General features: G+C 61.2%; 1 protein-coding gene across 2 annotated transcripts; it reads left to right on the top strand.

The window, feature by feature from the left end:
* The first annotated feature begins 1,081 nt into the window (after positions 1-1,081).
* Positions 1,082-13,053, top strand: KANK3 (KN motif and ankyrin repeat domains 3). Of its 2 annotated transcripts, none has more exons than XM_030466486.1 (11): positions 1,082-1,163; positions 5,946-6,020; positions 6,324-8,024; positions 8,619-8,718; positions 8,864-9,073; positions 9,618-9,705; positions 10,005-10,224; positions 10,520-10,662; positions 10,979-11,179; positions 11,282-11,380; positions 11,681-13,053. In XM_030466486.1, exons 2-11 carry the CDS (start codon positions 5,984-5,986, stop codon positions 11,732-11,734), a joined length of 2,853 nt encoding a protein of 950 aa, XP_030322346.1. In that variant the 5' UTR covers positions 1,082-1,163; positions 5,946-5,983; the 3' UTR covers positions 11,735-13,053. The 2 variants fall into 2 exon arrangements, with proteins under 2 accessions (XP_030322346.1, XP_030322345.1); XM_030466485.1 differs by having other exon boundaries at positions 11,678-13,053.
* The last annotated feature ends 507 nt before the right edge of the window (positions 13,054-13,560 follow it).

Genomic DNA, 13,560 nt, shown 5'->3' with positions numbered 1-13,560 from the left:
AGGGCTATTAAGGTACTTCTGTCCGGATGCAAACCCCTTCTCAGGAAGTCCCCAAGCTGCCAGCCAACATCTGTGAGGGATGCCGGGAAGCACATCTTGTTTCTCCTGCTCTTCCTGTGAGTAACATTAAAGAAAAAACCAGCCATGGCAAAACACCCGGGGGTTCAGTAGTCGAAATGGAAAGAAAAAGAAGCAAAATCCCTGCTGATGGTTTCAGCTTTGAAAGGGGTTGGAGCAGTTCCTGAAGATGAGCTTTAAGGTGTGAAACTGCCTGGGGACCCTGCGGGATGGAGGACAGTGCAGACCTCGGCGGCTGAGCCACCAGCGACCGAAGCAGGCAGGGAAGAAAGCAAACAAGAAAAGAGACAAACAGGCTGCTGCTGGGCCCAGGGAGGGCTGCCAAAAACCCGGCGGGGCCAGGTCTGGGGAGCCCGGCCAGGGAGAGCAGCACAGGGCTCCCAGCCATGGGTGGGATGGAGCAGGGCAAGGGAGTTCAGGCAGACTGGGAAGGGGGGGGAAAGCTGTGCAGGTTCTGGGGGGGGGGGAGGGGAGCTGGACTTCAGCTGCCCGCAGGCCCCTGGCCAGCAGCAGTGCTGAGATCAGAGCAGGAGACACCCAAAAGCCAGGGTACACAGGAGTATGGGATCCCCCTTTCTCCAGGGGGGATCATCCTCGAGGTGAGCAGGGGTCACCAGAGGTAACCAGGGCAGGGGACTCCCAGCCCTGGGGTATTTGGGATACCTCCCTTCCAGGGCTCAGGGAGAGAGGGGACACCCCTTCCCCAGGGTGATAAGGACAGGGGACTCCCGGAATGACCGGGGAAGGGGACCGCTCCTTTCCTGGGCTCACCGGGACCCCTTCCCCCCAGAGTTGCAGGGATGGGGGGGTGGCTACGGACCCTCGTCCCCCGAGGCGAGAGGAGCCGTGGAACCCCAGTCCCAGAGGTGAGCGGGAATCCCGGCGGGTTGGGGGAGCGGCCCGGGGGCGGTGCCCGTCCCGGCCGGGCCTCGGGGTCGATTGCCGCCCGCCCCCTCCCCGCCCCGCCCCGGCCCGCTCCCGCCTGGCCCCGCTGCCGTCCCGCCCCGCTGCAGCCCAGACCCGCCGGGCCCGGGACGGCGGCCCCGCGCTGGGGCCCGGCAGCAGCCCAGACGCCCGACTGGAAGGTGAGGGGCGGCGGGGTGTGGCCGGGCAGGGGGATCCGGCGGCAGCGGCGGCTCCGGGAGCGACTTCGGCGGCGGATCGTCGCGGGGGGCTTGTCCCGGCCCCGGAGTCCCGCGGGGGCCCCGCAGCAGCCGCCGCCCGGGGCCCGCCGAAGGGACACTCCCGAGCCCCCGGCACCGCGGCGGGATGGGGCGGCCCCGGCATCCCCGCCTCGGGGACTCCTCCCGGGCGGCAGCGGGAACGGGATCGGGGCTCTGCCCGAGCCCAGGGGGTGGCAGTGCCAGCGGCTCCGGGCAGTCGGGGACGGGCTGGGCCGCCCATCCTGGCTGGCGGGGGCGGGGAGCCTCCAGGGCTCTCCGGGGCGGGGGCCCCGACGTGCGGGGGCCTGCGGGCACCGCCGAGTCCTTTGGGGCTCCCGGGGCGCTGCGGACACGTTACGTCTCGGGCGGCTGTGGAACAGGGAAGGGTACAGGGCTGGGTGTGCTGCAGGCACCCCGGACACTGCAGCACTGGGGATGCTGGGGGGCATCACAGGGTGCTGCGTGGTGCTGGGGGCACTGGGGATCTACAGGGCTGGGAGTGTTGGGGGGCACCCCAAGGTGCTGGGACTCCACAGAGCTGGGAGGCACCCCGGGGGGCTGTGGTCCTGCAGGGCTGGGGTGCAGCAGGGCTGTCGGGGGTGCTGTGGGGCTTGGGGTGCTCCCTGCATGCACACGGGGAAGCAGCCGTGGGGCTGCGCCTGGCACTGTGCATGTACCCCCGCGGTGCCTGTTCACCCTGGGGGTCAGTTTAACCATTTCATCCCCCAGCACCTCCTCACAAGGCAATCCCAGGCACTTACGGCTCATTGACAGCCCCATCAACACACCAGCTCCGAGGGAACTGAGGAGGTGATGGTGGAAAGTGGTAGTGGGCTGCTGTGGTGAGGGTACAGGACAAATAATAGATGTTTTCTAGTGGACATCTAGGAGCCCTATATGGTGTGACAATGCCCTGGGGAGTTGATCCCCATGTCTGAGCAGAGCCTGAGTGCCTGCTCTCCAGGTGTTGTGTGAGTTCAGAGAGGTTCCCAAGGTGCTGGAGTATCCCCTGCGGCCTCCTGACCAAACAGGCTGGAAATGACGACAACTCCAGAAATAACAGCCCAGCCCTGAAACGAGGCTGTTGAGAGGATCTAAGCATTTCCCTTTTTTTCCCTGGGTCAGTGCTGGCATACCCACCCACACGGGATCCGGCTTCTCCGGGACCAGTCCCAGGCTGAATGGCTTTGCCTTGGTGGCCTGGGCGAGTAGGCAAAGGGACAGCGAGGCAGCATGGGCAGGGATGGGGACAGGATGGATGGGAACAGGATGGATGGGGACAGGAGGATGGATGGCTGGGAAGATGAAAGGAGCCCCTGCAACCACCCAGCCTGCAGCGCCAGCGGGTGGCACTGCAGGTGACACTGCGGGTGACAGGCAGGTGTGACCGCTGGCTCCGTGCAAAGAGCCCAAATCCCGGGAGGCTGCAGGCAGTGGAGGAAGCCGTGTGCTTGCTCAGTGGTTTCCCTTTAACTTTGGAACAGCCTCAGCCCCGAGCTTCGGGCTTATCGCCTGCACACGGCTTCGAGGGAAGCGTGCCTGGCTGAGATAAATCAAGCTGTGCTGGCCAGGGCTGCTCTGGAGTCTGTTCTTCTCACATTCCTCATGACCTCAGTTTTCTGCCTCAGGAAGAGAGCCAGGGAGAGTCCTCATCCTCCCTGTGTCCGGCCCCAGACACGCCAGTGAAGTGGCTTGGGCTGCACGGTGGCACGTGGCCAAGCTGGGGCTGAGGCTGTCCCACTTGTGTCCTCGGCGAAGGAAAGGGCCCAAAGGAGTCCAGAGCTTTAAAAATAGCTCCCTTGTGGCTATCCCCAGCCAGCCCAGGGGCTTGGGGACCCACAGGGAGGATGCCCCATGACCACGAGGCCAGGGGTCCCAGGGGCTGGCTAGGGCCCCTGTGCTGAGGTGTCCAGGCTGCCCCATCTCTGATATGGTTTTTTTTTTATTGTAATTGAGTGGAGTGGCTCTGGTTTTGGCCCCAAGTTTCCCGTGTTGGCATCAGTACAACAGCAAGAGAGGGAAACAGAGGTGCAAGCCCAGGGTGACGTGTAGCCCATGGAGCTCTGCTCATCCTCCTCCTGCTGCTGCTGAGCCTCCCCAGGACACTTTGCTCGGTGCCATCCCTCTTGTCTGCAGAAAATTCCAGGCTAGAAAAAACATTTCCGTTTCTTCTGAAGGAAACTGGGATTGTGGAGGGTGCCCCAGCTCCAGTCCCTAAAGGTCCCCATGCCCAGCCCAGCAGCACCAAGCCCAAGGGTGTGGCCCAGCTTGCTGAAAATCAGCCTTTGGCACCAAAGTGGCTGTCACGGTCCTCCCCATCAGGTGGAGAGTGGCTTCTCTTTGAACTGGTGCTGAGGTGATGGTGAGTGCCCAGTGCCTGGGACAAGGGGGGCCTTGTGCAGCCAGGCAGGTGCCTGGGCTGTGGGTGTGAGGACTTAACCCTCTCTCTGCTGTCAGGCACTGGGGCTGTTGTCCTTCACCAGTCATCCTCGCTGGCTCAAATCCAGCTTGCCACCCTCCTCCCTGCCCTGCCCAGCCCACCAGCAGCACAGAGGCAGTTTGCATGTTGTATGGACCCCACTGAGGTTTGCACGTTGTGGGAACCCTGGGGCAATTTGAAGGTGGGTGGGAGCCTCTGGGTCCCATTGCCTGTCCTCACCCTTTGTTTCAGAGCTGGGCAAAGGCAGAAGTTACTGCCCTGGGTCTAGCCCATCCCATCCCATCCCATCCAACCAAAAGTAATGGGGGCCAAGAGCCCTGGGGCAGCTGCATCGGGATCTCCTAGGCTTTGGGGAGCCACAGGATTGCCAGCAGCTGCTGGCATGGTTGAAGGAGCAGGATGAAGTGGCAGAGTGGATGAACAGTGTGTCCCGGAGGCTGGAGAGGGGACAGTGGGGCAGTGCTGGTGGAAAGGGCATCTCTGCTGTGTGCTCTGCTCCAGGGTCCCAGCCCAGGCGCTTTCCCTGGCGTAGCCCCAGGCAGGACAATACCCAGGCGGTGGCGGAAGGGAGCTGCCGGCTGCTTCCCCCGAGGAAACGCACCCGCTGGCTCCGGCTCCTGTTCCTCTCTTCCTCCCGTTTGATTTACAGCATGCCTAGAGTGCAGTGGGAAGTTTGTCCCGGCCCCGGAGCTGTTTGATTACCTGCATGGAGGAGAAGGAGGAGGGGGGGGGGTGGAGGGGGGGGTTTGGATGAGGTGGGGGATGCAGAGACCCTTCCAGGCTTGAAGGCAGTGGAATGGGAATGGTGGGGGGTGGCAGCACAGAGCTGGGATGTTCCCAAGAGAGGCTGGGAGTCGGGATGTGGATTGACAGGATCTGGGGAGGGATGGGAAGAGTCTCATCCCTGCCTGGCTGGATTCAGCCCCTGGACCTGTGTGCTGGGGGGGTGGTGGTGGGAGGTTGCCACGTTGCCAGTTGCCCAGCCTGAGCCTGGCCTGGCACTGCTGCAGCACAGCTGCTCTGACAGCTTTTGGCAGCTGGTTGGTGTGAGCAACAGGCTGGAGACTGCAGTGCCATGGCTGGGGAGCAGCAGCAGTGGGGACAGAGAACGCTGCAGCATCTCCAGGCTGGGCTGTGAGATGGGGGCAGCCACAGCATCCCTGCCACAAGAGCCTGTCTGGATCCTAGCAGGGGGATTTGGGGATGGATGAGGGTGTTTCTCCACAGCTAAGGCCAGATCCTGTCCGTTTCTGGGCAGGACTGAGCACAGTCTTCTCTTTGGGCTGTGTCTGAGCTGCAGCACACCTCCTCCCATGCTTTGCTGCACAGCCCCACAGCCACCTGTGCCCCTGGGCAGAGCCACCACATGCACACCAAAGGGTGACACTGTCTGCAGCAGTGGTGGCTGCTCCCAGGGTGCTGTTTGCCCTCATCCTGCTCCCACCAGGAGTGCTTCTTACCTGGGACCCAGCACCCAGATGCTGCCAAGAAGTTGTGGCAGGTCCCAGCTGAGCACTTACAGCCCCCCCAGCCACATCCCCCTGGCTCTCCCCCCATGCCTGGGCCTGGCTCTTGGAAAAAAAACCAGTCTTCCATTTCATCCCCCCCTGCCTCTGCCCTGCCTTATCCTGCATTATCAGCAGGGAGGAGCAGCCAGGTGCCTCCTGGGGGTCACCAACACTTGAGCCTCCCCAAGGGGGTAGCAGAATAGGGCACCCCAGTCCTGCTCACCATAGGTGGGGATGATGGACATCACACCCTGCAAGTGATGGGTACCAGCAGCTGCCCACCAGCACCTGGCTTTGCAAAAAGCGTTGATTCCCAGTATCCAAAGAAAAGTTCTCTGCTGAGAATCACACCCTTAAAGGCCGCAGCCTCTTTTTTTGTTTTGTTTTGGTTTGGTTTGTTTTTAATTGATCTCAGCCTGCTCCCCTAGTGTGGCCAAACTCTGAGTCATGACTCTGCACCCTCAGAGCTGGCAACGTGACCACCACAGCCCTCCCAGCCCAGGCTGTGAAACACTCCTTAAATGTACAAAAAAATACAAACAATCCCTGGCCCTGCAGCAGCACTGTGCTCCCTGCTGCAGCCAGCCCAAGCCTCAGCCCCTGGCACCAGGGTTGGAGGGAGATGAGGGGGACCTGGGGGCCTGGCGGGAGGTCCTGGAGTGTTCCCTGGGCAGGAGCAGTGATTTGTGGCCATGTGGGGATCACTGGCCCCTGGTTTCCAGGGTTTCATCAGAAGTGGCCCTGTTATTGTTGCAGGTTGATGGTGCCTTGGTCAGTGGCATCCCCGGAAGAAGATGGCTCAGCCTGCACCCCTGAAACAAAACCTCCCAGGTAAAGGGACTGGGGTTGTCACTGGGCAGGGAACATGGAAAGGGCATGAGGGGAGTGGCAGGAATAGACTCGCCTGTCTTGTCTTGATGGGTGTCCTCACCCCAGCACTGGCTTGGTGCAGAGCAGGGGCCCTGTGACACCTGGCAGGAGAGAGGGTGCCAGGGATGGAATACCCGTAAGGCCCACCACTGGTGGCACCAGAGGGGGAAGGGGCTGCGGGCTGCAAATCCCAGTATAACCCAGTTGGGAAAGCCTTCCAGGTTCCACCAGGACCCTGCCTAACTCTCCCTGCTCCTCTTATAGATCTCGGTGGCCCATTCTTATACCGGGACCAGGATGATGGGGAGAAGAGCTCATATTCTGTGGAAACCCCTTACGGCTTCCTCCTGGACCTGGATTTCCTGAAGTACGTCGATGACATCCAAAGCGGCCAAACGCTGAAGAAAGTGCCACTGCCCCGCAGAGCCAGAGGGAACCGGCACCCACCCAGCGCCCTGCGCAGCCCCAGCAGCCACACCAGTGCCTGGACCTCCACCGAGTCCCTGGTCTCCACCACCAGCGAGGAGGGCAGGACCACGCTGCTGCTGCTGTCCCCTCAGGGCCGCCCGTCCTCGGAGCCCCTCAGCAAACCCACCTCCCACCCCATCTCCCCCCCTCTGCAGCTGCTCCCGCCTCCCACCCGCAGGTGCCGCGGGCAAAACCCACGGGTGGAGAAGACCTTGCTGGAGACAAGCAGGAGGCTGGAGCAGGAGCAGGGCCATTTGCAGGGGCTCGGTGGTTCCTCCCGTGGCACCCCGGGTCAGCCGCCTCCCTGGGTGCTGTCGGGTGCTGAGGGGTGGGGACGGGCCAGCCCCAGCAGCTCGGGACGCAGCACGCCCGCAGCAGGGTTGGGTGCTGCCTCTCTGCAGCAGGTGAGGGAGCAGATGGCTGCAGCCCTGCGCCAGCTCCGGGAGCTGGAGGAGCAGGTGAAAACCATCCCCCTCCTGGAGACGCAGATCTGCGAGCTGAAGAAGGAGAAGGCAAAGTTGATGGAGAAGTTGTCGGGGGAACCCGACGAGGCTTTTGGCCACCCTCATGGCTCCGAGGCAGCAGCGGGGAGTGAGGAGCTGCAGCGAGGGGGGACGGAGAGCGAAGCGGAGCCGGCAAAGGGGAGACCGAGCAAGATCGTGGAGCTGAGGAAGCTGACGGAGAAGCTGGCGGTGGCAGAGAGGGGCGGCAGGGCTTGGCAGGGCAGGAACCCCAGGGCTGCCGAGAGGCCGTGCCGCTCCGTGGCGGTGGGCGAGGACCGGGCCATGAGCGATGGGGTCTTCTACTACCGGTCCCAGCAGGAGGTGAGGGGTGGCGGGGAGAGGGAACGCAGGGATGCGGCCGTCTGGGTGCTGGAGTCCTCCCTGGGGCTGGAGACGGAGGCAGAGCGGGAAGTGGAGCTGCTGCAGCAGACGGTGGGGCAGCAGAAGGAGGTGATCGCCCTGCTGGAGGGGCACCTGCAGGAGGCCACGCGGGAGCTGGAGGAGCTGCGGCTGGAGGTCTGCGCCCGGCAGCCCTGTGGGCGGGTGGACAAGGAGGTGACAGCCAGGCCGCAGGTGGCGGAGGCGGCGGTGGAGGCGGCAGTGGTGATGTGGAGCCGAGCAGCCGGTGACAGCCCGGAGACGGCAGAGGCAGGTGTGGAGTGCTGCCCATCCACCACCTGCGTGGGGGTGAGCTGCCACCCCGACGGCAGGGACGTGGCTGTCGGCCCTGATGTGGCCACCAGGCGTGAAGACAAGGGCAGCCAGACCGAGGTGGGCAGCGCTGTCCCGGCCGGCAAGGACACGGAGCCTGGCACGGGGCAGGAGATGGAGCCCAGCACAGGCAGTGCCCCGAGCAGCCCAGTGACACAGGGGGCAGAAGCAATGGTGGGGACGTGCCGTGGCAGCCAAGCCCCTGGGACAGCCCTGCCAGAGACCAGTGGCCAGGACCTGTCTGCCTTGAGGGATGGTGGAGGTGCCCCAAGCCCTGCAGGTGGTGAGTCGGTGCCAGGGGTGACACCGGGGTCTGGGCTGGGACATTCCTGTGGGAAGGCAGAGGGTGGCAGAGGGAGGGCAGTTCCTGCGAGGCCAATGCTGTGTCACAGCAGCTGTCTGCACTCTTCCCATATCTGGGAAGGTCTGGGGCCTGGTGGGTTTGGGATGCCCAGGCAGCCCCCTGGAGAGGTCCCTGCTTGCTGTAGGGTTGGAGCACCTCACACTTGAGGACAGGCTGAGCTGGGGTTGCTCAGCCAGGAGAAGAGACATCTCTGAGGAGACTTTAGAGCAATTTCCAGTGCCTAAAGAGACTCCAGGAAAGCTGGGGAGGGAGTTTGGACAAGGGCCTGGAGGGATGGGATGATGAGGGATGGTTTCAAGCTGAAAGAGGGGAGATTGAGATGAGGTCCAGGTTGCCCAGAGAAGCTGTGGCTGCCCCATCCCTGGCAGTGTTGAAGGTTGGATGGGGTTTGGAGCACCCTGGGCTGGTGGGAGGTGTCCCTGCCCATGGCAGGGGTGGCACTGGATGAGCTTTAAGGTCTCTTCCAACTCAAACCAGTCTGGAATGCTATGACCCCCATCTCTCTGCCCCCAGGAGCCCTGAAGTCCATCATGAAGAAGCGGGATGGTGTCCCCCGGGGCGAGGCTGAGGGCAGCAAGAAGAGTCTGCAGTTTGTTGGAGTGCTGAACGGGGAGTACGTGCCAGGGAGCTCCTGCCAGCCCCCTGGCCCAGCCCCAGTCCCTGGAGTCCCCGTCCTGGGCCGGGGGTAGTGGCAGTGGGGGGCATGGAGGGGACCAACTGGGTACCTTGTTGCCACAGAGCAGCCTCCCTGTGTGCAGGTACGAGAGCACATCCAGCGAGGAGGAAGAGGAGGAGAGGGAGGAAGGAGACAGCTCCTCTGAAAAGGCTTCACCCAACAGCTCCGACAGCGAGAAGCAGGGGGGCAGTGAAACCTCAGATGAGGAGGCTGGGACAGGGGAGTGTGACCCAGGAGAGAAGGCTGAGGGGGCTGGTGTGACCCTGCCAGAGTCCCCTGAGGTGAAGGAGAAGTAAGTGCTGGTGGGGAGGGCTCCCTGGCCTTACAGACATGAGAGCCATGAGCCAGCATCAGCCCTGCTGACTTGGGACATCTGCCCCAGTTTTGGTGCAGCTGATAGGAAAAACATATTGAGGTCCTGCAGAAACCATTCATCAGGGAAAATTCATTCCACCTTCTTGGGTCTGAAAAGGAAAAGAGGAGACTGAGGCCCCAGATGCCTCTTTGCTGGAGTCTGGAGGGGAAAAAAAAAAAAACAACAAAAAACCCAAAAGCCTTTAATGGCATTTTTCAACAAAAAGATACAATTTGGCCTAGAAATGAGTAAATCATGCCTGAGCGTGTCCCTATAAGGCTTGGTTCGGTGGGGTTTGCAGTGCTTGGAGCTGACAGCCTGCAGCCACCAGGCTGGACCTTGCACCGTGGGGAGCTGGTGGAGGCTCCCAGGCATGAGGGAGAGGATCCAAACCTCAGTGGGGGATGTAGATGTCCCCATCAGTGTGGCTGTTGTGGGTCCCCCCAGCCTGGCCCTGCAGCTGCTCTTGTGCTCTCTCCAGGTTCGAGCTGAGCCCCAGGATGCGGGAGGCTTGTCTCATCGTCAGGACCCATCTGGGCCACCCTGGGGCCACCAAGAGCAAGGAGGTGGTGAGTAGGATGCTGGAGGTAGGAGAGCTTGTCAGGGACACTCTCTGGGCTGGCTCTCCCCAGCAAAACGCAGCTGAGGATTTGTCCCAGATATCCCCAAAGCCCCGTGCTTCAGCTCAGCCCATCCCAGTGTGGTTTTGGGGTTTCAGGGTCTTGCCTTCACCCAGTCCCCTCTGTAGCTGGGTTTCTGCTCCCTTCCCCAGGCTCACTGGGGGTTTTCTGGGCTCAGGGGAGTGTAGGGTGGTGCAGAGGCTCGGGGACAGCCGTGGTACCTTGTCAGCACCACTTGCTGCCCACAGCTCGCCAGCAGCAGCCTGGTCCTGCAGGAGTGGTTCCGTCTGTCCAGCCAGAAGTCCTCTGTCCCTGAAACTGTTGCCAACCACCTCCTGGCCTTTGCTGAGGTCTCACCAGCTCTCCTCACCCACGTGGTGAACCTGGCAGATGGGAATGGCAACACAGCCCTGCACTACAGTGTCTCCCACTCCAACTTCCACATCGTGCAGCTGCTGCTGGACACAGGTCAGTGACCTCCACCCCGTAAAACCTTCCCCTCCTCCCATCCCCCTGTATCCTGGGTCACCTCCTGCCCACACCGGCTGCTGGGGGAAGGCACTGGCAGCAGAGGGGCAGGGATTGCTGGCGAGGAGGTATTGGCAGCCACTCCAGCCCTCTGTGAGGTTGGATTTGATGGGGTCTGTGCCCATGGGGCTGTGGGACACCTCGCAGCATCCTGGGCAGAGTGGGAGCCAGGCACACGGCTTGGTTTGTACCTCCCTGCAGCACCCTGAGCCCTCTACCCTGCCTGTCCCCACAGGGGTCTGCAATGTGGACCACCAGAACAAAGCTGGCTACACGGCTCTCATGCTGGCAGCGCTGGCGGCCGTCGAGCAGGAGGAGGACATGAACGTGGTCAAAAGACTCTTCAGCATGGGCAATGTCAATGCCAAGGCCAGCCAGGTGGGTGTGGGCCGGAGCCCACCACGTCCTCATCCTCTCCCCCTGTCCACAAGCAGCTGCTGAGGCTCCTCTGCTCCTCCAAGGGCAGGGCTGTGCCCTTTGGATCGTGAGGTTTGTGATCCAAACCTTGGAGGAGCCGATCCATGGGGGAGGGCGTCACCTTAGGAAATCCTGCCTGGCATCAGGGCTCTGGGGTCTCCTTCCCATCCTATCTCCAGCCAGGGAGATGCTCAGAGACCACGGAGGGACAGAAGTGCTCTCTCCCAGGGCAGGCAGGGGTGGGCAGGAGCAGCCTGGCAGTGTCCTTCCTCCCCAGGCTGGGCAGACGGCGCTGATGTTGGCCGTCAGCCACGGCCGGCAGGAGATGGTGGAAGCTCTGCTCGCCTGCGGGGCCGACGTCAACCTGCAGGATGAGGAGGGATCCACAGCCCTGATGTGTGCCTGCGAGCACGGCCGTCTGGAGACCGTGAAGCTGCTGCTGGCCCAACCCACCTGCAACGTCTCCATCGTGGACAGCGTAAGCCTCTGCCTGAGGTGCCACCAGAACCTCGGGCACCCCAAGCCTCACTCCACGTTCTGTCCCCAAACCCCTTCTCCAGTGCTCCCTCTTCCTTTTTAGGATGGGAACAATGCTGTTGCCATCGCTCTGGAGGCCGGGCACAGCAACATTGCCATGCTCCTCTACACCCATCTCAATGGCACCAAGGCACAGCTGCCTGTGAGTACCACAGCCCTCACCCGGGTTCCTGCCACCTGCCCTGGCCCACAGAGGTGGCACCATAGTCCCAGCTCGGCTGCGTGGTGGACAAGTGTCCCTGTGGGAGGGGACGGGGCTGTGACACGGCTGTGACACACATGGTGCTCTCCAGAGAGGGGCTGCAGGGGGGGGAGCAGAGGGTCCCAGCACACACATGCTCAGAGCATCCTCAGCAGCAGGGAACCTGCTGCCTGCCCGGCCCTGCCCGAGTCACCTGAGGAGCTGCTGGTGACATTTTTAACTTTGCTCTTTCTGCAGCAGGGGATGTCACCAACAGCTACAAAGAGCCCCGGGAGCCCCAAAAAACCAGAGTGACCTTGGGATCCAGCCAGAGGCCAGCTGTGTGCCAGCCAGCCACCATCAGCACGGGGCTGTAATTTATGTCCCCCCTCCTCTCCCTGTGCTGAATCGCTCCCTGCAGCTGCTTTAATCCTCCTGTCAGGAGAGCAGGAGCCTTCCCTGGGATCATCCATTGCTCATCACTGCTGGAAGTAGCCCACACCTCTGGTGGCAGAGGACCAAAAGCACCAAGTGACCTGGGGGTGCCAGAAGCCAGCCCCATCCCCCTACTCCCCACCACGACTCCTGGAGCTGTGCTGCTTCGGAGCCCTCTGCAGGTCACTGGAACAGCAGAAATGGCTCCTGCTTTCTGCCTGTTCCTCAGCCCTGGGGGAGGCTGCAGAGCTGGTGAGAGGGAGCCCCTGGAGCCCCTGTGCTGTGGTGCTGGGGAGCAGTGCTCAGCAGACCAGGGGACACAGCCCAGCTGGGTTTAACACTGCCTCAGATGTGGGCTGGGAACACTTCCAGACTGAAATACTTGCCCTTCTTTTCTGGCATTTCCTTTCCTGGCTGAAATCGGAATTTTTTTTTTTCTAGTACACGCACACAAAGTTTAAAAGAAAAAAAAATCTATACTGCTCAGTGAAAGGATGGAGCTCAACATGAAATCACTTGGTGATTTGATTTGCTCAATGGGAGCAAAAGTTCTGGGCAGCTGAGCCAGGAACACACTTAGGGACATGGGGAGCTTCTCCCAAGGGAAAGACAGCAGTCACACCTCAACATTTCCCTTTCTAAACAGTCTTATAGTCACTGACTGAACCAGAGCCCCCAGCCAAGTCCCTCTCTGCCCACTTCCCTCCCCCAAGAGCAGCCGAGGATAGCTCCAGGAAAAGAGGACTGGCAGGAAGAGCTGGGATGGATGTGTATGTCAGAGGTGTGTGCACCAGGCAGGGTGGGAACAGACCAGGTAAGGCCTAAGGACCAGGAGGAAAAAGAAAAAAGCTTTTGCATGTGAAGCTGGCTCTGCTCTCTAACCCCTTCCCAAAGGCAGCCTGTGTTGCAGCCCCTGTTTCTGCTCCTTGGCCCAGCCCCCCCCAGCTCTGCTGCCCCCCAGGCCTGTGCTGAGCTCTGCTCTCAGCTGGGAAATGCTCCCCAGGGAACTTTTTTGCTGTCAGAGCAGCAAGCCTGCCTCAGCTTGCCACTGAATTAATACCCAATGCTCACAGCCACTCTCTAGTGCAGTATTTGTGTGTATTCCTTACTCACTGCTTCCATCTCACAGGTTTGTTTACTGATATTTTAATACTGATGTTTATTTTTAAGATATAAATAAAACTTAAAAAAATTATTTTGAAATATTACAGTGACCATTAAGCAGCCTCCTGCCTCCTTGCCTGGCCCAAGATAAACCCCTCAGAACAGCTTCAGCAGAGGACCAGCCTGGCACAGCCCTTGCCCTGCACATTTTCATTCCCTGGAACTTCATCAACTCTCTCAACCCATCAATATTCATTTTCTTCCAGCTGAGCAGTCCCAATCAGGAACTTTGGTGTCTTCTGCCTGACTCACCTCACAGGACCAAGCAGGACACTGGGACCACCACCCCTCAATTGCCTTGGTTCACCCCAGGGCTCTGACACTGAGCTGTGTTATTTAGGGGCAGACAGGAGAGGGGGGTTCAGTGTCACCTCCTCACGTGGCTCACACTGACCCCACAGAAATATTTGGGAAGGGTTTCAGCTGCTCTGAGCCACCCCCAGTATCCGGGCAGTGACTCAGAGCTGCTGCCTCCTGCCCCTGTCACTCAGCACAGTCAGGGGCTCTTTGGTCACTGCTGAAGCCACGCAAGGAAATCAGCT

Source organism: Calypte anna, chromosome 28 (assembly GCF_003957555.1).
Source record: "Calypte anna isolate BGI_N300 chromosome 28, bCalAnn1_v1.p, whole genome shotgun sequence".
Taxonomy (NCBI): domain Eukaryota; kingdom Metazoa; phylum Chordata; class Aves; order Apodiformes; family Trochilidae; genus Calypte; species Calypte anna.
This window is presented reverse-complemented; position numbering and strand designations above follow the sequence as displayed.